This window comes from Pelodiscus sinensis, chromosome 9 (assembly GCF_052426305.1).
Source record: "Pelodiscus sinensis isolate ZL-2025 chromosome 9, ASM5242630v1, whole genome shotgun sequence".
NCBI lineage: Eukaryota > Metazoa > Chordata > Testudines > Trionychidae > Pelodiscus > Pelodiscus sinensis.
In genome coordinates, this window is record NC_143060.1 from 10,566,640 (window position 1) to 10,591,495 (window position 24,856).

The following is a 24,856-nucleotide window of genomic DNA, read 5'->3' on the forward strand; positions in this document are numbered from 1 at the left end:
CAATTTTGTGCAAGATAGAAAAAGAGAAGGAAAGTGAAGTAGGCAGGATTTGATCCTGATTGCCCATGCCTTGGCTTCTGAATGGCCTCAGAGCCATCCCCCATTTCCTAATGTCATAGCAACCTTATGACCATAAAGAGTGGGATTGGAACAGACCAGGTTTCCACAGGGCTACGTTGCACAGCTTTTGCAATTGCAAAAGACTATGAGGCCAGAGTTGAGGTATCAAATGTCATTTTTTCCCAGGAACATTTAGCAATTATTCTAAAAGCTAGCAGTATTTTTGCCTAGGCCTAGTCCGATGGGGCTTTGTCAAAGAGTGTTTCGGGAGTAGGCCATGAGCAAATGTATCATTTCAATGGGAAAACACATCACCCTAAGATGGCAAGGGTGACAAATTAATACGAAAACAGGATTTAGCCAATCTTTTCACTAGGACTTTTATTTTAAACTTCCAAAATAGCTCACTTGACCACAGGAAATGTAACTTGTTCTTGTGACCTCTTTTTATGGTAATACCCCAACTATCGCCTCAACCTCTACACCCCCCCGCATGTCTTACATGAGCTTCCATCTTGAAGAAAAAACCCTTTCCACAGGGATGACAGTTATTGCAAAAATCAGCCACTAGAAATTATCCAACTCTGTGCAGTCTAGGTTTGAAGGAACAATTCACCAACAGGTTTGCAATTTAACCACTTCTTCCCTTTATTTCCCAGCAATAACCGAGCAACTGAAAGGACTATTACAGGATTACAGTAAATAAGCCTACCTAACACAAAGGTCATGAAGGTATGATAGCACAGTAACAGCATGGTACACAGCACCGACCTAAAGCTGTACATCGAGGCTCCCTCTTCAAGCTGCAACAGACCATACTCCTGTGCAAAAATCAGAGAAGGAAGACAAAGTGCTGTAAAGCAATAACCGTGCTATTTTGCTTTAAACTTATGTCCTATCATTTCTAGCTTTGCTGGCTGTGCAAACACATGGACTGCATTGTGTATCTACCGCAGTGACACCAGCTGTTTACAGCACTACTATAGGAGAAGACACAGCAAGGCAAGTTACTGTCGTTTCCAATGAAGTTATCATTTGACTTTTGCAAAACATCATGGGGCCGAGCAGTGACTCGGGGATAACTACACAGTTCTCAGGAGAGAGTGCAGCAATGCTTAGGAATTACCAGCACCGCCCCACAGAGCTAACGCCATTTCTGAGAAATACAATACACCCAGTTGGGCAGAACCTCCGCAACTGGCACAGGTTACCAGAATGCAGCGCAGCAATGCTCATCACACAGTGGTGACATGAACAGTTACTGCCAAGGTAATATAAACAAATTGGCCGAACACCAGTGATGGGGCTCACCAGCGGTGAATGGGGTGAGATTTCATGACCTACAATATGTAGGAGGTGAGACTAGATGATCTCATGGTCCCTTCCTGTCTTATACTATGAATATATTACATGGCACAATATATGTTAACACAATACATGTTATACATGGTACAATATATGTTAATACTTCAGAATGAAAGACAGTACAACTGGAATCGCGGAGCCTAAGACCTCACAATGACTTGCTTCTTGACCTTCCTTTAGCCTACTTGTGCCTCAGGCTTGTTTGTCTGTACTATGTGCGTATCATTGTTTTGTTGTGTTCAGATTTTATACAATGCTCTTTATCACTGAACACCATAATACTTGCATATCTCAGACACACTGAGGGACGTCCTTACTTAGCAATAATAAAGACTGAAGTAATGCTTGGAGAGAGAGAAAGTAGTATTGTAAAACTACTATTGCAGCATTTCCCTACAATTGGAATATAAGGAAATAACAGGCTCAGGAGTGTTGCAAAAAAACCTTTCAAGCTAACTCTTGCTTATTTCTTGCAAAACATTTCTTTCCTGTACAAGACCAAATGTAAAAACCAACAGAGTGTTCATGAAGAAAGTTTATCTAGTACAGCCAGGTTGCTGAAGGACTGATACTCTATTCCTCCAAGAGGATCAAACCCAGAGTCTTCAGTACCAACCACACAAGTTGCTACCGCTTCAGCTGCAGAAGTAATTCCATAAGTCATCAGTAAAAAGCTGATCTATTCTTAGGGAGTGAGGTCAGCCTCTAAGGGAGACTAGATCCAACCCACCCAGAGAGCAGATTCATGGTGTCTGAGGTGCACCATTCCTGGAATACTGCAATACCAGACTGATGCGCGGAATGGACGGAGCAAGTTCCAACTCCCTGTTCAAAAAAATCCATTGAATATAAAGTTCTCAGAGTTCTCCCATGCACAGAGATCATACAATGTGGGGTGGACAAAGGCAATGTTCAAAACCTCAGAACGGCTTGTTCCCATTTCAGCTGGCAGTTAAACTACATCTGCTTCCTTGAACAATGGAAGGAGCTCTCTGTAGCTCAAAAGCTGGTCCCGTCCACTAGGGATCTGTTAAGAAAGTTAACCAGTTAAATGATTAACATTATATTGTTTAACTGGTTAACCACTGGCAGACGGGTGAATGGTAGCCACCACCAGGGTCCCACCTGCTAGTCTGGGCCCTTCAGTGGGGCTAGACTAGTGTCCCTGTGGCCCAATGTAGACATGGCCCCGCCCGCTGCCCCAACATGGGCAGGGTTCAGCCAGAAGGCTTGACGCAGTGAGGGCTGCTTTGGCCTGGCATGTCTGGCAATCCAACTGGTCACCTGGTAAGCATTCCAGTAAGCCCTATGCTTACTGGGTCACCAGTAACCTTTTACATCCCTACCTTCCACCAATAGAAGCTGATCCAATAAAAGATATTAGCTCACCTATCTTGTGTCTCTCAGATCCTAGGACCAACATGGGCACAAGATTGCAAACTTTTTAAATCACATTTTAAATTAAGAGTCTTGAAAAAGAAAGCAAAACACAGAGTTGCCTTTCTTGTCTCATGACTTGGCCATGTCACTGCAGACTTATTAACGAGGATGTATATTACCATTAGCTTATTTACAGAATTGATTAAATTGGGCATAAATTAAATAGAACACTTGAATGTGTTATGCAAGAACATTTGGGAGTTAACTTTATCTTAGCATCTGCAAAAGAGCAAAAAATGCCAGACAAAAGGATTTCTAGGGGGGAAATGATAACTCAATTACAAATTAAGACATACGTCAAAATTGATGCTCAGCACAACTGACGTGGTCAAATATCCTCCCACTTCAAGTTGACCTCATTAGTCTAATTTCCTGCCTTCTATGTCAATAATTATGCCTTTTGACCCATTGCCAAACTGCATTTAAGACATAGAGGATTATATCCTTCTGCATGGGTTCCAGTGTTTGAGAACAAATAACTGTTCTTAAGTAATTTTGGGGTGCTGAGTTAAAAAATTATATCCATTTTTGCCCATAACATACAGATTTTCTGAAAACTGGAGTCTACTTTTTTAAAAATGCTATTATAATATGTTATACATTATATGCTGTGACTTATTTTCAAGAACTTGCATGCAAAAATACCTCAAATTAATTGAATTTGTCAAAATGAAAACCATCTAGCTTAATTTTGTTGAAGAGGATCACCAAATTATTATATTATAGGAGTAACAAAACAGAATGGTTTCATTGTTTTGTGTTTTGAATGATATTTACAACTGTATTTTCCGCATTTTTCTGCATTTCTTCTGCATTTTTCAGGTAATCCCCTAACATGGCATCTCGAGGTTGCCTGAATACTCCAAAGAAGCAAAGACAGATTATAACAGATTTTGTTAGAAACGTACATCACTCCTACTTTGGTATAAAACTTGGGGATCAAGACTTTGGAACAAAACTGCCACAAATGTAACAAAATATGTCTGGATCATTCAGGCAACCTCGAGATGCCATGTTAGGGGATTACCTGAAAAATGAGGAAGTAGGTTTTGCCTACAAAAGTTCATGATACCATATATATTTTTGGAGGGGCAGCCAGGTTAGTCTGTAACAGGAAAAACTTAAAACACAACAAATAGTTTAGTAGCACTTTAAAGACTAACAAAACATGTAGCTTTTGTGGGCATAGCCTACTTCTTCAGATGACCGGAGTGTTGGTCATATATATATCTATATCTATATATATTGTTAGTCTCTTGGGGTACGTCAACACAGCAGGGCTCAAGTCGAATTAAGCTACACAATTTCAACTACATCAGTTGCGTACTTCAAGTCAAAATTGCTTAATTCAGCTTTTGGCACTGTCTACACAGCAGGAAGTTGAAGGAAGAACACTGTTCCTTTGACTTCCCTTACTCCTTGTGAAATGAGGATTACCATGAGTCGGAGTAAGAACTCCTCCAGCTCAACATTATTTCAAAATAAAGGCTTGTAGTGTAGATGCACACTGTGTTATTTCGGAATAATGTTAGTTATTCCGAAATAACGCTGCTGTATAGATGTATGTACCCTAAGGTACCACAGGACTACTTGTTGTTTTCTAGTTTGAATTAGCTGTCAAATGCCCTGAAAGGTGGCCCAGCAGCCAATATGTGAAGGAGCCCCAGATATATCTTTGTACACTAAAACCCAATTGGAGGAAGGGGGTTGAAGGACATACTACTTAATCCATATCACCTGAGGATCCAATGACAAAAGGGCATTCTTTGGCAGCCAGATCCTCTGCATATTTTGGTGGTTATTGTGGTGGAACTGGTCCCAGGGCCCAATTCTCCCTCCACAGGATACAAGTCCTACTAATTTCAGTAGGAATTTACAACACTGGGACAAGAGCTCTCCAGGCAAATACCTTTCTCTCTTTCTGCAAACCCACCCAACTCCATGTGAGTAAGGCTAGTGAGTTTGCCACTACCAAGCCCTTTTCCTTCACCCCACACTTTCCAGGTATGTGCAAAGCCAATTACTCTTTGGAGAATTTACTGTTCTGTGCTGTTATTCAGCTCTAATTTACCCTTAAATGTCTCCTAAGAGCCCAGTAAGCAGTGGAAGTGTTGGTAATGCTGCTAGACAATTTTGACTGCCTGTGGTTTGGCAAATTCTCTCATTCGGCACTGGTCAGGTCCTGAGGGCACCAGACTAGATAGGTTCAACCTGTATTATACTTTGAACTTTTGCTTATCTTGTATTTTCCAAACATCATATCACTGTCCTCAATTTTAAAATGTTTACAAAGTTTTTTTTTTTTAAAGACCAAGAAAAGAATCCTTGAGCAGCACTAACTATAGTACCAGTGATGTAAATGCTGCAATATTCACCTTTCCAAGAATGGTAGACTGGTGATGTGGGGATCCAGATTCTGGCTGTCATGCATCGGCCACATTTATGACAATCTTATCAAATGAGAGATATTTACCTTGCTTCCAGAAAACCCGACAAATTCCAGTAATCGTAGAATCCGTGTTGGGAACATGGACAATGTCTGTGTAAAGAAACATAAATAAACTGAGCAGGAATTGGAATAGGAATTCTTCTCTCTTTCAACCCCAGTGTGCCTGACAGTGTCCCCACTGGCTGCATCTCATGTATCCTCAAGGATTAAACAGAGCTATCTATCAGCCTCTGTAACATAGTACATATGTAAACCCCTGTTTTCTAGGTAAAATTAATAGCAGCTCTGGATAACATTGGCTGCTGCATTTTGCAACATTCTAATGAATATTTCAATGGGAACTGCAACAATTAAATGTTTGCCAGATCCAGCAGGCAGAATATTGTTATTGATGTGTGACATGGACCACACTATTCCAAGAAACAGGAACTAATGTCGGAACAAGCCAATCAGCCATGAGTCTGATCTCACAGACACTTATTACTGGGCATACTTCTTCTTGCTGTAAGTAATCTCATTGGATGTAAAACAGGAAAACTGATACCATCCCTATATTAAAGTATACAAAGGAACACACATTAAATATGGATTCAATTCTTGTTATGCAACTGCCTGTATGGTAAATATGAACTCCTACAACTAAGCAATGAAATATTTGCAGTAGCATTTGAACCAAGTAAAGTGTAAATCGATGTAACTTATGCTGTTAACAATTGAAAGGCATATTTTAAATGGTCAATGCTAACAAAAATGATCCCCTTAAAAAGAGAGAGAGAGAGAGAAAGAGAGAGAGAGAGAGGAAATTATGCTTTTGGGGCGGAAGTGACAAAAGACCTGAGCTGTATTCATTGAGTACAGTCTATCAAATGAATTGGGATCTCTATGTGATGACACCCAGTAAGGCTGTATTAATAGTGACAACCACCATTTTAGTTTACAGGCTTTCTTCTTATTGTTTTAATGGGAGGGTCATGCCCATGCATTATGGGAAGGAAAGTGACATTAAAAGGATACTCTAAAGGGGATGTTGTACTCTGTTACACTAAGTGTGAGAACAATCATGCGTGATCAAATTGCTTCTGCTGTGACAGTTTCTAACTGACAGTCACAACAGACAAATTTTTAAAGCTCTGGAAGTTTACAGAAGGCTTCTCTAAGCACTGGACTGAACACATGCAGAATCAAAATCAGACTTGAGTACAACCTATATGGTACTCCTGGTTTTGGCACCACTAGAAATCATCTTATCATTCCAAAGCCTCTTTACCAATAGTGGGAGCAATACAGCATAGCTATTTATTCCTGTCCTTAGTTTGTTCCTCTATTAAGTGCTACCTGGTCATGTTGCTTTACAGGAGATCCTGCCATCTAGTTGGTGGCCAGCCTGTAGGTGTGACTGATCTTGGCTTCTTTTGCATTATTTCCCTTGGTATCCTCACATCTGTTTGCCTTCAGCTGTCTCCCCACCACTATAATCTCTTACATTATAACCAATCCCCTTCATCTCAGATCCTTCTGTCCAACTTCTTTTATCTTAAAAATCACTCAACTTTACACCTGCCACCTTTCAAAGAGCTCTCATCTCTCTCGTCTCCTGCCTTCTGATTCCTCAGACCCAAAAGTGCTGCACCAAATATTATGGAATAACAGGCTATGAACTAGCCAAATGTAAGGAAAAGAAATTCTCATTTCAAACGTGGGCAGACAGGGCTCACTTATCCTCTTTAGGCAAGTCTGTCTAAGAGAAGAAACACCCTGATTTCAGATCTGAACCGGGGACTAGTGTGGAAATACTGCTGCTTGTTCCTACCCTGCCAAGGGGCTGCAGCATTCCCAGGAGCTAGAGAGGGTGGATTCACCTAACCAGGCATTACATCCCAATCTTACTTGTTACAGTTTAAAAATGTGACCAATAAAAACATTCCCTCTCGTGGGATAATGGGACTTTCACTTCTGATATGGCATGAAACCAAGCTATAGAAAAGTGCACAAAAATAATTAATCAAACACCTGCTTATCAATCCCTCCTACACTCCATCCCCCCAAATAAGCCAATTTAGGCTTATGAATTTGAAAATTGTTCAGATTAGGTTCTGGTTAGTTCTTATTTTATAGTTAAACTGATTCACCATCCCTGGTGAGGAGAAGTTTCAATGCCTGTGGATTGTGCCTTTTGCCTGCAGGATTCCATACCACTGACAGTGTCCCCCAGTTCAATCACAGAGGGGTCTCAGACACATCCTCTGTATGCTTTAGATATTGTGAGCATGCAGGGAGCTCTCCTGGGAAGACTGAGCTGTGATCAACTCTTGCCATAGGCCAATGACTCAGCACAGATCAGGCAACTCAAATGGCCCTGCATGCGGCTTCATCCTGACCACAGTGCTAGAATAGGCCCGAATCCTACAACGATTGCTGGGTGAATGCTTGCACTCACGCAGAGATGCCTTGAAGTCAGCAGTGCTCCATGCAAATACAGAGAACTGCTCGCAAACAACGAACTGTAGGATTGTGGCCCACAGCAGTTCCTCCGTATTTCTCTTTTCCGTGTAGAATGTTCACCCTTGATGTTTCTTAATCACATGAATACCTGCAGGTGCTGTAAACGGGCAGAGGGCTGGACCTGGCAAATACTCGCGCACTTCTAGCTTGGAACGCGAGCAGTTCCATTAAGCTCAGTAGAACACAGGTGTTTAAGGTAAGCATGCCTGAAAGCAGTCACAGGAGCGGGGCCTTAGGGAAAACTTCTTTTACGTACCAAATTGAAAGCTCCTATGCCAAGCTTTACGCCGCCTTCAAAATGGAGATGGTTCTTTCCTTTAACATAGTTTGGAGACCGTATAAGACTCTCCAGCTCCCTGGCAATACAGAAGATAACATTACGGACTACATGGATAACTGGGTAAATATTTAGCCCGATTCCGCGAGAACGCTCACCAGTCATTTTGAAACACAACAATTATTCTGAAGTCTCATCTCTTCTTGAGAGAGGAAAGGCGTCAAGCGTACAATGCGTGCCACATTTCAGTGGATACATTCAACAACAGACAGTTTCCATTTAACAGCAGCAAAGGGATTCTGGAGATGAATTCTTGTCAAATGGGTCAGATCAACTTACACGCATACTTCTGCCTGAAAAGGTTTGATCTGCTACAGTAATGAGCACCACCTACATTTACTGTAACAGAGAAATGAGAGGGAAAAAAATCTCTATTTTCAATTTGGGTATTTGACAGAACTCTGTGTCCAGTGAGATATCCTTTGTAGGGTCAGTCATTTCCCCTTTTGGGGGTACTCGCACGAGAATACAGAAGAGAACATTGCTTTAAAAATAGGAAACTGTGATTGCAAAATCACAACATTTAGCAGACAGACTCGGGAAGATACAGTAACTACTTTTAACTCATTTTTTATATATTGACTAGATTTCCAGTTGGTAGTGTCCTTTTTATTACTTACATCATCTAGCTGGATTAGCCGTTGCCTTGCCTCAGTACTTACCACACGCTCTACTGCATGTTCCAGACATGACTATTTCAAACACATTCCGTGAATTACTGAACACATAAAAGCAGGTATGTGCCTGAATCTGGCACATTATGTTTTATAGATCTTGATGTGCAGGTGGCTCCCAACAGAACCCTCATTTTAGTGCACAGCTCCTTAGGGGGGAGATTTCCCCTTTGCATGACAAAGGGTGACAACATTGTGCTTGGTTCACGGAAGCCACAGAACCCTCACCATGTCTATACCCAGGAGTGGCCCAAGGCCGGCTGCAGCAACTGGCGCCCTAGGCAGGGCGGTGCAATTGGTGCCCCTGCCTGAACGGTTGTCAATGGCTGTGACATCATCATCGGGCACCCCGGCATGTCGTCATCAGGCGCCTGGGCCAGCGGCGCCCTAGGCAGCTGCCTAGCCCGCCTAGGCTCACGGGCCGCCCCTGTCTATACCTATGCACCACAGAGCAATCTTCTGGCATTCCATTTAGCGGGTCAAATAAAGACCTGCTAAATCACATACTGAGGGCAGTCCTGGTCAGCGCCAGTACTCCTCGCAATCACAAGAGTGAAAGAAGCCAACAGGAGCATTTACTCCTGTCAATCTCCCACTGTGAAAATGGTACCAAGCTCATCTTAAGATATGTCAACTCCAGCTACATTATTTTACATAGCTGGAGTTGTGTATTTTAAGATGACCTTCCAGGTCTTGTGTAGACCTGGACTAAGATTACACAAAGAAGGAGGCAAAGGGTGGACCCAAAGCCTATGCATAGTATGCACAAGGGGTCGCCTATTGCCCACAATCCTAGTTTAGAATTACCCGAAGAAACAAAAGCAGCAAGGAGTCCTGTGGCACCGTATAGAGTAACCGAAGTGTTGGAGCATAAGCTTTCATGGGCAAAGACCCACTTCGTCAGATGCATGTTCTGTGCCCACGAAAGCTTTTGCTCCAACACTTTGGTTAGTCAATAAGGTGCCACAGGACTCCTTGCCGCTTTTGCAGATTCAGACTAACACGGCTATCCCTCTGATACTTGACACCGAAGAAACAAGACAATTTAAAACTGGGTAGTGTTTTCTGTATCCGCACAACAGGATTTCAGGTTCCCTGGGTGATGGCGCACACATGATAATGGCTTCCATTTTTTATTTCAGCAGTTGCCATAGTGAGGCTTTAAACCTTTGCAGCTAATATCTGAAGGCAAACTCAAGGTGTCTGATAATACATGTGCGAAACTAAAGCAAAATTGAACAGTCATGTGAAGAGAATATAATAGAATGAATTACAGACACAAGCACCCATCTAAATCCACAAAAAGCTCATCATCACAGAGTCTAGATGCCACAGTGCATGTCTAGATAGTTAACGCTCAGGGCCAGAAGCTATTGTTAACCATTGGATACTGGTAAACTCTCTCATTTCTTTTCTCCTATTCATTAGGTACCATAGAGGGCAGCTTCTTTCCACATGTGCAAAATTTGAACAAATATTTACCTTTAACATTTCTGCCTTTAGCATACCTAGGAGTGCTTTACTGCGTGGGAAGGTGATGCAGCGTGTTACAAAGAACATGCACACTGAGCTCTGTGAGTGAATTTGCTTTTGTTCTTAATTGCCTATTTTTTCCTTAGTCTAAAAACCAGTTATTTGGGCTGAAAACATAAGGCAGCATGTGCATACAATAGTACAGAGGATATCACTTGTTTGGCAAGTTGAAAGCTACTCAAGGTGTTTTGGGTTTTTTGATTTTAGGACTGAGGGAGAAGGTTGGATATAAACAGCATCTGCCTGTGGACATGGCTCAGTATTAAATCCACGCTCTTTATGGATAAATTGAGGGAGACCACAAATCCCAATCTCCATGGGTTGAAATTCTGCATGCACCTAGATTTTGAAGATAGGTGCATTGTATAAGCTGTGATAACTAACTAAATAAAATATAACAATCTTAATTCTCTCTCTCTCTCTCACACACACTCACACTCACACCCCCCCCCCCCCGCAGGAGTATAATAATATAATAATTCAGGCCTACTTACCTATATGTCTGATAACTGTTCCTGACTTTGATGCCTCCTTTGATAAAGCTAACCATGTTCTCATCCTGTTGGAAGGGAAACACATTTAGCAATGAGCAATTTAAAATGCATTTGCCTTCTGAAAATTAATACGTGACTGGGAGCAAAACAAATTAAGATGCATCGGACAGGATGAGTGTCTCTATGGAGCAGTAAATGGCTACGGCTTAAGATTTTGAATTAAGCTATTTTTGATTGTTTTTATTCTCTTCTAAAATATCAGATTTTTAAAAATCATTTCTGTGGTCAATTGCTGTCACTCTGACACCTGGATCTTTAGTCCAAATGAATCACCACAAGAATATTGCTCCTAGCTGCTGTTAGCAAAACGTGCAGGCAGCAATGGCTGTTTTCAAAGAGTGAAAAGAACTTCACATGTGTTTGTCCTTCAGTATGATTAAGATTCAGACATTCCTGGCTCCACACAAACTACAAACTGCTGACTGATTGCCACAGATCTTGCAGGATGCAGTTTGGTGTTGTGAGAAACTTAAGTTATGTTGGATGTACTCTCTTTTTTGCTACAGAATGTTAATGTGTTAATAGTGTGTAGCATAGCCATAAAAAGCAATGTAACAAATGCTCAGATACTGCATCACAAAACATAAGGAACAAGGAATCTGAAAGACCTGGAGGGCCTTGGAGTTAAGAATTTTGACTCAACAGATGAGAATTTTCTTACTTGATAATTTTCTGTTAGCAGCTTCTCTCCTCATTCATCACTAATGGATAATGTTTTTCCCCCACCCCCACTTGTGGGATTCAGAGCCAGGTCAATATTGGTGCTGCAGATTCTAGGTCTAATCTCTTGCCCTGCAACTCAGGCCAGCAGAAGAGTGCTCCAGATAATTGCAGAAATAGTCCAGGAGCCAATTATTAGTATCAAGACAACAGCTTGATATAATATATACATTAAATTTACGTTTAAATCTCCCTTTAGAAAAAAATACCTTTGTTACCAATCATCAGAGGGGTAGCTGTGTTAGTCTGGATCTGCAAAAGCAACAAGGAGTCCTGTAGCACCTTACAGACTAACAGATGTATTGGAGCATAAGCTTTCGTGGGCAAAGACCCACTTCGTCAGATGCATGTCTGACAGCACTACTTGTCACTTTTGTTACCAATGGTATTCCAGCCATTTACCAGAGTACATGGGTAGTCTGAATGAGGGAAGAAGTTGCTAACAGGAAGAAAATTACCAGGCAAGAAATTTCTCATTCTGCTGCACAACTTCTCTCCTCATTCATCATTAATGGGAAGTAACAAGCAGTGAATCACAGACATGATGATGGGGAAGGATAAGTGGAGTTGAATTATTATAATACATAGCAGTGGAGAATGGGAATTTATCTTCCCTGTCCTTTAAAGCAAGATCTTTGTAATGCAAAGGATTGTGTGGTAGCCAATCCAGGCACACCTTCCTACCACAGGATGCCTCTGCAGAGGAATGGAAACTTACTTTGCAAAACTTCCTCAGATGAAACTCATATCCCATCCCAATAGCAGTAGGGGCCTTGTAGAGAAAGCTTTAATTTCCACTCTGTAAAAAGTTTCCCAGATGCCTAGCATCCCAGCTGCTGCAGGATTTTAACTGCCTGTCGCAACTTTGAGGTCTGAAGGCCTAGAATTTTGGAGGGAATGAGATGAACAGTGTGTATGTCCTCATTATACTTGAGATATATCTTTCAAATGCAGTGAACGCACATGTATGCCGCAAGCTTCCAAAAGAGCATTCAGGATTGAATAAAATGATGGGAGAACTATTTCCCAGGAACTGTGGAAAAAGGAATTTATAGTGAATTAAAAGGTTTCTGGAGCAATAACTTTTTTTTTTTCATGAAAATGGCAGCATGGTTCTTGTATAGATAGAGGCATCAACACCAGAATCTCTCTTACAGAGGCCACGGTGACTGAAAAGGCTTGACATGGGCTTATCTAATCCGTCATCCTGATTAATTTTGACATCCAATGGGGGGAGGGGAGTAGTGGAGGGAGGGTCCAATGTGCCTTTCTAGGATTAATTCCCACTTTTCTATGGTACTTAGATGTGCAGGACGCCAATCAACCATCCTGGAGAATGTTTGTTATAGCCAATGTCAACAGAATTTTACAGTTTGTCCTGCTCAGCTCACCACTGGTGAGGCCTCAGCTGGAATACTGTGTCTCAGGGCTTGTCTTCACTACATGGAAAAGCACCGCTGCCACAATTGATCTTCCGGAGTGCGATTTAGCAAGTCTAGTTAAGACTCGCTAAATTGAACTCAGAGGGTGCTCCTGCTGGAGTCTGGTATTCCTCCTTTTGTGAGGCATTTGCTCCCGTGGGCCTCCTGCTGTAGGGGTGCCACCAACCTCTACTTAAGGTAAGCCGACTCCAGCTACATATTCTACATAGCTGGAGTTGCGAACCTTAAGCTGAGCTGCCAGGCCTAGTGTAGACCTGGCCTAATTCCAGGTGCCACACTTTAGGGAAGATGTGGATAAATAGGGGCAAGCCCAGAGGAGAGCAACAACGATACAAGGTTTAGAAAACCTGACCTAAGAGGAAAGGGTAAAAACACTGGATATGTTTAATCTTGAGAAAAGATGACTAGGCGGGGATCTGGTAACAGCCTTCAGATATGTTAATGGTTATTATAAAGAGGACAGCAATCAACTGATCTCCATGTCCAGTATTATTATTTGTATTATGGCAACATCTCGGCTCGATGGGCACCGTGAAAAAACAAACAAACAAAACAAAACCAGTCCATTTTCCAAAGAGCTTTCTGGTCCCCACACACTAGAAATGTATGTGACCAAATCAATGAATGAAATTTTCTAGTTGAGTTCTGACTGGATACAAAAATTTCTCAATGAGACTAAATGAGCACCCTTGCTGAATTACATTTTCCTTTCCAATGCCCCTGCTGGAACGGATGGTGATCTGGGATTGGATGAAGGAGACCCTTCTTAAAAAGGCCTGAAGTTTTCTGTCAGAGCAATGGATGTTCCTGGGCTGCCAATCAAGTTCAGAGCACCTTGTAGGTCACTGGAGGGCTGTGGGAAGATCCTTTTCCTCTTTTCTATATCTTTTTACGCAACTTATTTTGAAAGGTAGCATGTTCTGATCTGTCCAGGACATTATTTCCATTGTCATGGAGCAGCTCTGACTGCTTGCAATGCCTTATTTTTTGGAAGGGTTATAAGCACTCATGCGTCCATCATTAGCAAACATCTAAGTATGAAGTAGCAGGAGACTTCTCCTAAGAATATCATAATTGTCCAAAATGTGGTTTCTTGCACCATCTTCTGAGGCAGATTCTGGCTACAATCAGAGGCGAGATAAAAGCCTAAATAGACTACTGGTCTGAACTATGCAGTCATGTATATATGTTTTCATTCTGACAATCTGGTCAGTGGTGCATTTAAACAAATTAAATGAAAGTGGATTTTAAGTTTTTGAAAAATTTGTCTACCTTGCACAGCTTGCTTGGCATGTTGTTTGTTCTTACCTGCCCACAAAGAGACTTACAAAGGTGATCTGAAGAGGACATCTAATTTTGCTCCATACCCAGTAAATAGCTCCAAGTCCTTAAAGGAATATCTGGAGGGTGCGTTTTGAAAAATGTCACTAAAAGAAGCCAGTATTTGGCACCAGCCATCCTAGCTCCAGGAGATAATTGGCTAGAGAGGACGACTGCCAGGAAATGACGGATACAATGATGTTTGGATCTTTATAAATCTTTATCTTGGTAGAAAAAGTAGGGTCAGAGCCAAATAGTTTTGACCCTTAGCTCTATGCCCACCCATGGCCAACATGCCAGTTGGTGCCCTATCAAGAGAAATGGACCCATTTATTCAGGATGTCAAAGTGTAGTTGACTAAACAATTAACCAATAAGCCTGAGTTTATCGGTTAAGCAATTCCCTGCATTGGCTTCAAAAAGTTCTTCTTAATTTTGAACAACCAGTGGGTATGTATCCTTTCCAGCTGCTGGCACAGTATAAATGATAGGGATGTTAGATGTCGATTAACTGAATAATCACGTAACCGCATTACATTTTAGTGGTTATACCACTATTGGATAGTCCCTGGGGTGAAGCCGGCAGCCACTGTGCTCCCGGCCCTACGGCTGGGGAGACCCCTGCCGCTCCACACTCCTGTCTCTGTCAGAGGCAGCAGCCCCTGTCCATGGGCTGCCCGAGTTTTCCAGCCACAGAAGAGGCGCCGGCATCCCATAGAGCAGATAGAGGCAGCAGCGCAGGAGGGAGGGGGAAGCAGGTAGCTCCATGGAGCTTTTAAGATGGCTCCCACTCCCCACTGCCTCTGTGGGAGGCAGCAAAGGCGGGGGAGGAGCCAATACATGTGGACAGCCCGCTTGAAAGATGGCTTCCCATGTGTACTAGCTCCCGTCTGCCCAATCACCCTCCACACTGCTGCCTCTATCAGGCACTGGCTCCCACCTCCTCCTCCCTTGCTGTCTCTGTATCAGAGGTAGCAATGGGGGGAGAGTACGTGTAGTCGATGGGATTAACCGATAAACCCAGGCTTATCGGTTAATCGTTTAGTCAACTACACATTGACATCCTGAATAAATGGGTCCATTTCTCTTGACAGGGCACCAACCGGCATGTTGGCCATGGGTGGGCATAGAGCTTTCTACAGGGGAGTAGAGGTTTCAGGAGTGGACCAAGGCCTTAGAAGTCTCTCCAGTCAAAGCTCATGTTCTGGCAGCAGGAGGCCTGTGAGGCATGCAATGCCCAACAAGGCCCCTGAGAAGCTGCCTGTAATAATTCACACACTTGTGTTTTCTGGGCTACTCTGCTGCTATAGTGAAAGGCAGAGGGCGCTCACTTCCAATGTGCTGTACCAGAGAAACCAGAGGATGAGAGCATCAATACTCCGGAGATTCCTCACTCCATCAGGAAAGGTAGAGAGGCGTTAGATGCTGAAATGAAGTCACTATTGCACAAAAATCAACAGAAAGATACAAAGTTTGTATTCGCTACTGCATCCCTATCTGCAAAAATGAGCTGCGGATATCTGCAACCACATTTGTGAATGTGGGCACCCACAGACATAAAGCGGGTATTTGTGGATTTGCAGGACTCTAGAAATTAACATTTGAAAACAAAATGGTTGAAAGAAACTGAACTGTCAACTTGCACTGCAGCTGGAGGCAGAAAGTCTGGTGGCCTGAGTTGAAGGGTGGATGCTCTGGAACGAAGCCCTACCAACACCACTGGACCACCTGCAAATTCCACACCGAGGGGATTATCCACTAGCCATGGATGAGAGAGCAGATGTGCACTATAAAAGTGAGTGTCACTCTTGGTGGTATCATAACATGTCCCCAAAGAGCTTAATGTGAATCATTGTGGAGCAAATGCTTACAGAACAATGTGGCCCTGTTTACTTTTGTTCCACGGGGCTAATCTCTATTTCCATCATTTAGCTGAAGTGTTCCAAGGCTGCTTTCTGTTGTGGAGTTAGGAGAAGTTTTCAGAAACAGGACATTTACTTCTGTTTCATCCCTGAAATTCACAAAGGTCCTGTTTGCTAAGGTCTTGTCTCCACTTATGATCGATCTTCTGGGGTTCAATTTAGAGGGTCTAGTAAAGACCTGCTAAATCAAACACTGAGGGCACCCCCATCAACTGTGGCACTCCTCACTGTTGTGAGGAGTAAAGGAAGTCAACGAGAGCGTTTCTCCCATTGACTTCCCACTGTGGGGCTGCCCAAGAAAATTGATGCAAGCAATTCATGTAGATGGAGTTGCATACCTTGCACTGATTTTTTCTGCCAGTGCAGACCTGACCTAAGAATGGAAAGAGCCAGTACAACAAGACATGCCTGAATACCAGTCTCCCAGGGAAATCCTAAGTCTGATTTGAGAAAGCAATTGCTGACTGGCACCAATGCTCTGTGTTTCTCACCTGAATTTAGCAGATAAGCTATTCTATTATAGGAAGGAACAAATGGTATGAACTATAAGCCTTTGACTTCCAAAAAAATTGTACTTCCCAGGAAAGGACAAAGTGGCTTTTTATACAGTTTTGGTAATCTTCAGTAAGCATCAAAAATAACTTTAGAAAGTCTTATTAAGTATAAGTAGTAAAGCACCTTCGTTTAATTTTTGAAGTTAGTCCTTGCTTCCATGAAAATTAAAAAGGTAAAACAGAAAATGAATAAAGTCTTGTGCATTCCAGCCTAAGCAAAGTTGTGCAGGGATGTTGTGAGGAGAGGGAGCACACATACAGGGTGCTCTTTGTGCACAAGAGGGAGAAGAAATTATGTCCTTTCTTTTAAATTTCTTATGGATGCATGAATGGTTTTAAAAAGAAACATACCAGGGGAAATAGACGTTTAAGACCAGAGATGCCATAAAAGTCCCTTTACTGAGATATTAAGACTTGTCCACCTCTCCAGGAGAAGCAATTGAGTCAGGAACAGAAATTAAGAACTCCAGCTTTCATTCTTCTGCTTTAACCACAGACTGAATTTAAGTGAAAGTGGCTGATGTTACCACACAGGGCAAGCTAAACTTTTATACTCTAAACAGAAGGCACACAGAGAAAAAGAGGGAATGCCTTCTCACTGTAACACAAATCAGAACTGTCTAGTAACAACCATCAGTGGAACATTGAGGGGAGACGGCCCTTCAAGAACAACAGCAACAAGCAACTTTCTTAAAGTAGATTAATTAATTTAATTATTCATTGGAATTGGGAGGAAGCAGAAGAACAGACTCGCTGGCATGCTACAGTTGCAATGACCATTGTTTTTCTACTGTGTTATCCCATTCCCATTCATACACATGCCGCTGTGAGGCCAGGTCTATACTAGGGATGTTAATATGAGGGTATTTAGCTAATCGAGTTGTTGATAAATTTTTTATCATCTATTGATTAGTTGATAGGCAGCCCGGCTCACTTTTGGCTCACGCCAGGTGCAGGACCAAACCCCGCTGCAGCACTGCAATTTAAGAGGCACTAGGAGCCAGGCAGCCTGCCCGCTGGTTTCTACTGCATTTTAAATTGCAGAGCCACAGCGGAGTTTCATCCCGCACCTGGTGTGAGCCAGAACCAAGCCGGGCTGCCAGCCCAGCCAGCAGCAGTCCCTGTGCATGGGGAGTCCCAGCGGGGATTTGGAACCTCCTTTGCACAGGGACGGCTGCTTCATGGCAGCAGCCTCCCCCCACTCTTGTCCCCCCTCCCCTGATAGAGGCAGGAGCAAGGGGCGGGGTGAGACAGGCGGCATTATGGAGACAGTGCTGGTGGGAACCGGCTTTTAAGATAGTTCCCCCCAGCACCAGCTCCTGCTTCCTCCCCCATTGCTGCCTCTAATACAGAGGCAGCAAGCTTTTCAGGTAGTTGACTAAGCCTTTCCATCCCTTGTCTATACAGTAATTCCTCATTTAACACTATAGATGCATTTCTGAAAATGTTCGTGTTAAGTGAAAACGTGTTATGCGGGGTCAATTTTCCCATTGAAAATAATGGAAAAGGTGGGGGGTTGCATTTGCGCTTGCAGATCCAGCTTGCACTTGTTAGTAGCTGGGACTGGGACATAAGGTTGGGGGAGAAAGGGGAGTGGGGAGGTGTTTGGCTCTGGGGAAGGAAAGGGGAGGGGCTTCCTATGCCTCCTTACAAAGTGGCAGAGGTTTGCTGCTCGCAGTGCCATTCCCCGGTGACCCCCTCTGGCCAGATGCCTTGCGTCCAGCCAGAGGGGGTCACCGGGGAACGGTGGTTGGTTTAAGGAATGCAACACCAGCTATGTAAATAACACACAGGAGTCGATATATCTTATGCTGAGCTTGGTGCCATCTTCACAGCGGGAGGCAGACTAGAGCAAATGCTCCTGTCAGCTTCAGTTACTCCTCACAAATCGAGGATTACCGGTGTTGACCCTTGAGGCACCCTCAGCATTCAGTTTAGCAGGTCTAGTAAAGACCCACTAAATCAAACACCAGAAGATCGATCTCCGGTGTGGCAAGTGGAGACATGGCTTCACTGCAGTGACCTTCCACCCAAAGACTTCCTTCCAAGTAGATCATTCCTAAATCATGCAGAGGGAATGCTAGTGAGAGCTGCAAGGTGTGGCCACCCACACAGACTGCAGCTGTCTCTACAGCACTCATACCGAAAAGCAAGGCCCACATCTGAGGCACCTAATTCCTATTGATTTCAATGGAAATTAGGTGCCTAAATACCACAGAGGAGATTGGTTTAGAGACTTGACCCAGTAGAGTGGACCTGGGTGGCTTGCACAGGTTTATGAAAATGTGCACTTGTCAGATAGAAACCTTTATGTGGGACATTATACAATTGATTTTCCAAGCCTCCTAGTCCCCTCTTGCTTTCATGAAACAGCCATAGCTGAGGGTACCATACCTGCAGGAATGTGAGAGCCGCTCTCTGAAGCAAGCATTCAGCATAGCAAATTTCTGCATGAATTTCCTCTAATATGAAAGAGTGGGAATAGGGGAGGGAAAAGACACCATCAGAAAACAGATTAATTAAAGAAGTAGTATTACACCCTCCCCTCCTCCCACAATAGGAAAATAGAATATAATAAATGCAAAAGGTGAGAAAACCTCAAGGAGAAAACCTGATCACAGGGTTGGTTTCCTCCAGGTTATTGAATTAACTCCAAATGGTAGTGACACAAAATTGTTACTAAGAGGCTGCTTGATGGCTTCATGAAACAAGATGAGGGGTCTTAGCCAGATCTTGGCAGAGCGGGGGTCTAGATTGCAATGGTTATCACCAGAAACTGGAGCACTTTCAGCATAGATACAAGGACAAAGGCTCTATTCAATGAAGAATATACTCGATTTTAAGCATCTAAGTTATCCCATCCCTATCCACTGAGGCATGTAAGCAAAAACACTATCCTGCATAGAGACGGGATTAGTCGGTGACATACTGAAGGTCAAGTGTGTATTTAAATGCTTAGTGTTTTCTCACCCTAGAAGAGTTACCTGCAAACCAAGGAGAGGCACTTTGGCTAAATGGCATAAGCAAGCTTGCTTTGCCCCTCCTGAATTCTAATCCTGGTTCTGATGGCCTGGTGCTGAACAGGGAATATGTTTTATGACTGATGAATTCTGTATGAGATTATGAACTTTGTGTGTTTGTGTCAGGCTGCACACTCCATTCTGAATATGCACCCTTTTGCCTTCTCCATGCTGTTTGGTTTTAAATGACAATGGCAGGTAGAAAAAGAATACTAGAGAGTATCAATTGCTGGACATCTATTCACATTAGACCAAAAAAAAGGTCCCTGCCTAGGATTAGCAGGGGGCAAGTCACTTTGGCCTCAAAGTCACTTGACAGGAGTTTGTGCTCATTCACCATGTAACAGCCTGCATGAGGCAGGGGACACCTTCCCTGCCTGCCTTCCTAGACCCATAGCTCACAAGGAAAGGATGAAATAGAAAGCGAGGGACATTGCTGTTTCAGATGTTTATTATTTTCTAGGATCTGTACTTACCTGTGCTTTGCATGATTAAGGATAAAAGATCATAAAGGTGCTAGACTTGGCAAAGCGCATGCGTTGACTGCTTCACAACTACTGCGTGCCCCTAAGGGAATTAACCTATAAACGAGAAGCTTCACATCTCTAGGGAGCAGTTCTAGGGGATGGGTGGGTTTAAGTCTTGGGCATTCTGAAAAGTCAGCACTGAATTCAGAGGGGTAAGCAGCAGGTCAACAGGTTCTGACACAGAGCTGGTGGAAGACAGAAGATCAGCACCTTGATGGTGGGTGGCCAGACTCCATTCAGGCGCCAGCCATCCAGCACAGTAGAGATTTAGATTAGAAGTCCTATTGGGTGGCCAGGAAGAGGCACTCACTAAGATCTGTGACTATCCGTCTTTGCTAGATCATTTCGTTTCTGTGCCTCAGCTTCCCCTTCTGTACACTTGCTTCACAAAAGTGTTGTGAAAATTAGTCCATGTTCATTCAGTGCTTTGAAAACAAAGCACTAGGATTGCTACATGCTATCGGTGGGTGGTTGCAGCAGCAGGACACATGGGTCATCAGCGTAGCTAAACAAAGGCAGAGACTGCAAACATATCACGTCCTCTACCCTTTTCTCCTGGGCCTCAGGAGATCAGACATTTCATTTGGGGGTCGAGAGGCACACGAAAGGGCGAAGAATAAGGAGCTGGGGAGGAGGTGTGCAAACCTCTCATGAGCAGTTCCCTCTATTAAGGGCAGATGTCTTAGCACCAACTTCCACGGGCCTCATATCAACAGATGTAGTGGCCGGCCTCTCCACCCCTCCATCACTCAGCAGTTTTGTTTTGCTCTGTTGTGGGGGCTAGTCTTTTATTTTGTTTTTTCATTTGGCCACTTGGGGAGCAGCCAAAATATTTTAGCCTGCATTGCAGAGCACCTAGGTCAGGCCTGCATCTCTCGGCAGATTAGTATGGCGAGATTAACTTGAGAGAAAAGCTTTATTTTGCACTTTTCCCACTCATACTGGAGACTATAATGACGTAACAACAGCAACTGACCAGAGGATGGTCACACAAGATAAAAACAGCAGTCGCTCCAGAATGAACCTGTGTGGTGCCCTCCCTAACCTCTTAGCCTAACCCTCTAGCACAGTGGTTCCCAAACTTTTCAGCATCACACCCCCTTTTTGATTTTTGAGAAACCCTCGTGCTCTCCTTCCTCCCGGAAAAATAGCAGCAATACTTGTTGAGTCAAAAAAATATATAAATATATATATATATCAATCACCCTTTTAAGAGCAGAGCAGGCATTGCCCTTTTGAGGTGGCCATTTTCACATGGTATTTTCTGAATTTTTTTACCTGATGGACCGTGCTCTTTCTTGGGGGAAGGGATTGATGGGGGGGGCAGGCTGGGTCGCCTCACACCCCCCATGGTATTTCTTCACTCTCCCCTCCCCCCGGGGAGCCAAATGCTAGGGACATGGATCTCATACAAGGGTCCCAAAGATCTGAAATGCATATTTAGTTTTTGGAAATTGAACATTAAATACTGCAGTCTTACTTAAAGCGAACACAATCCTACGTGTTAAACAGGGTCCTTCACAAAGCTGAGTCTCCTGAATGGATTTCCTTCAGAAAGCACCTTCAGCTTGTTTTATGCAGTTTTACAGTGTTGCAAACTCTTGAGATTATTCACAAGTTTTGAGCTATTTTGGGGAGGGAAGATTTTGAGCCTAGGCTCCTGGAGTTATATGGGAATCTCAGATTTGGTTTGGTGTCATTGCATTATTATTCAATGTCTAGCTCTCATGAACATGGAGAAAAATCTGAAAACTTAATCTAAGTGCTCTAAAGGCTCAGAAACCAGAAGACAAATAAAAATCACAATATTAATATTCGTTACTGAATTTCATTATTTTTATCTCATGATGTTTTGACACTTAAGTCATGACTTTTAGACATTTAGAGGCTGACAAAACTGTAATTACTGTCCACTTCCTACCATTAAGAGTTGATTCCTCTGATAGTCACGAGATCCTCTTCCACAAATTATTAGTGGGTTAAACTATTTTGCGAGTGTCTCTCTACATTGACTGAACTGCACACATGCTGTTGCTTCCATGACCAGATACAATCCAAGTGACAGACCAGATCATGAGACAAAAATCATTCAAAATTATTTCCCTCTTAAATGTTGGGCAACAGTGCTAAGCTATTTTAATCACATGACCCTATCTCATTTAATCCAACTGTGTGTCATGCCCTGGATGAGCAATTATATTGTCTGTGTACGCCCACATTCAGTTTTTATCATCAAAGAAAAGAAAGAGCTAATAGAGCATTACATAGCCATTTAAATTCAGTTACTCGGTTCCATTGACTGAGTTGCTCTGATGTAACAAGGCTAGGACTTGTACGTTGCTACGTGGAACTGGAATTACACTGTGTAATCAAACTGATGTCAGAGAAGCAGCGCCGAGTGGGGTGAGCAAATTTCAGATTTTATACATTTTCAATAAACACATTCCTAGGTGCAAACAGCCTTTCCTAGTCCTCAAAGAGCAGAAAACCCCAGTCCATCATTAAACCTCTCCAAGATGCATCTTGAGCAGTGCACAAGTGCACAGAAGAAAAGACTGGATTTGCAACATGTCTGGTGGTTAACGTCAGGGGCCTCAAATTCACGGCCTGCAGGCCATCTGTGGCCCAAGCATATTCACAATCCAGCCCAGGAGGCCCTGAAGCCCTACTTTGGCAATATTGCACAGAGAGAGGCAATTTCTCCCAAAGCTGACACCCGACATCTTGAATGCCACCCAGAAACCCACAGGCATCCAGTGCAAAAGATCCCCAACACCACCCATCATCACCACTGAATCTGTAAAGTTCACCTGGCACAGTCCCTTCAGGGACAAGCACAGAAAAAGAAAATACTGTTACATGAGCAGATTGAACCTTACCTTCAGTAAAGTGTTCAAGATTCTGTCTGTGCACAAGGCTGTTAAAAGAATCAGCTACAGTTGATTTCTTCCTAAACCTAATGGAAAGAAAAACACATTTATTTGTTCATTCTGAAAAAGAAGAAAGAGAATCACTGAAGAACTATACCATTGAGCAGGCTTTCCATATTGCCACAAAGACATCTTCAGCTTGCACCAACCCACTGTTACCTACCTTTTAACATTGTAAATTGCACTAGAAATGCAAGGCTATGAAACAGAACATGTGGAAAATGATCCGTCTCCCACAGCATTCTGAGATTCCCATGTGGCTTGTCCCCTGATGACATGTATCCACACACTATTTTCACACATATGTAACATACCTCAAAGCAAACTTGGGCTGGCAATGACCATTTCAGCACTAAACATCAGCTGAAAGAGGCCATATTCTGACACATTGAAGATCTCCTTATTCTGTGATTAGTCCTATTGACTTCAATGGGATTACACATGGAGAACATACATCTACTTTGGGGTACTGTATTGCTGCCCATCAGAGTGGTGTCTGAAAGCCTCTGATGAAAATGGATTGGGTACTTTTCCATTGGGTCTTTTCCTTAAGCTCAGAAAGCTCTTCAGAGAGGTGCTTTTTGGGTGTTCATCTGTAGCGAAAGGGGAGCTGTTAACTCTTGTTCTGATTTTGGTGGGACAACAGGAAGGTTTTGCAGTGTTCTATATAAACAGAGTCTAGATTAATCTACTCTACACGTGCATTCTGCAGCTTGAGCCCTTCAGTGAACAAGGTTCTTCTCCAATTCTTACGCAATTCGTTCTGGGCTTTGTGACCTGTGTGATCTTAGAGACATGCATCTGTCTTGGCAATTCACGGACCAAGATACGAATCAGATAATGTGGACCAGCCACTTGCAGAGTAGACCAGGGATGGGCAAAATAGGGCCAGTACAACAGAAGCTTCAGTCAGTCTCCCCTCCTGCCCCGCCTCCGCATCCAACTCAGAAAAGCTGTCTGCAGGGCCCTATTTGTCTATGAACAGCTGTGAGTCTGGGGTGGTATCATGGCTCCTTCCCCACTCTGGCATGATAAATGCAGAAGTGGGGACCAGTGAGTACCCCGAAACCTTATCTACCAGACTCTTGTATAAAACTTCCCCTCAAAATCTTAAAACTCTAGATTTTGGGAATAAAACTTCCGCTGCCACCACCCAAGTATTGATGTGAAAAATCAGGGGAGAGATCACTTGGGAAATCTCAGCCCTAAAGTACAAAGCAGGACACAACCATTAACCAATGCCAGGTTAATAAAATAAAAGAGAAAATGTATATTATCACCACAATATTCCTGTTGCAAGCATAATGCTTAGATGGAAAAGTAACAAATAATATACTCATGGAGAAACTCCATGGGCCTAGAACTTAGTTACGAAGAAAAGCCAACCATTTCTTAAAAAGTGCACAGACATCAGATCCCATACCCAATCCATAAAACAATAAAACCTAATGGATTTATCTAAACTTTACCCTACTTACAGAAAGTGAAGAAAGAGTCTTTTCTTGGAG

At 43.0% G+C, this 24,856-nt stretch overlaps 1 protein-coding gene across 1 annotated transcript in view; it reads right to left on the bottom strand.

Annotated features, from left to right (window-relative positions):
* The window catches only part of TTC39A (tetratricopeptide repeat domain 39A), an 84,303-nt gene that overhangs the window by 28,179 nt on the left and 31,268 nt on the right, over window positions 1-24,856 (bottom strand). Inside the window, exons 4-9 of the mRNA XM_006126422.5 lie at window positions 23,298-23,374; window positions 19,266-19,333; window positions 10,855-10,919; window positions 8,073-8,172; window positions 5,339-5,404; window positions 773-881 (exon numbers count right to left, since the gene is read on the bottom strand). Of these exons, the coding sequence (XP_006126484.2) occupies window positions 773-881; window positions 5,339-5,404; window positions 8,073-8,172; window positions 10,855-10,919; window positions 19,266-19,333; window positions 23,298-23,374 (485 nt within the window). The remainder of the gene's footprint in view (window positions 1-772; window positions 882-5,338; window positions 5,405-8,072; window positions 8,173-10,854; window positions 10,920-19,265; window positions 19,334-23,297; window positions 23,375-24,856) is intronic.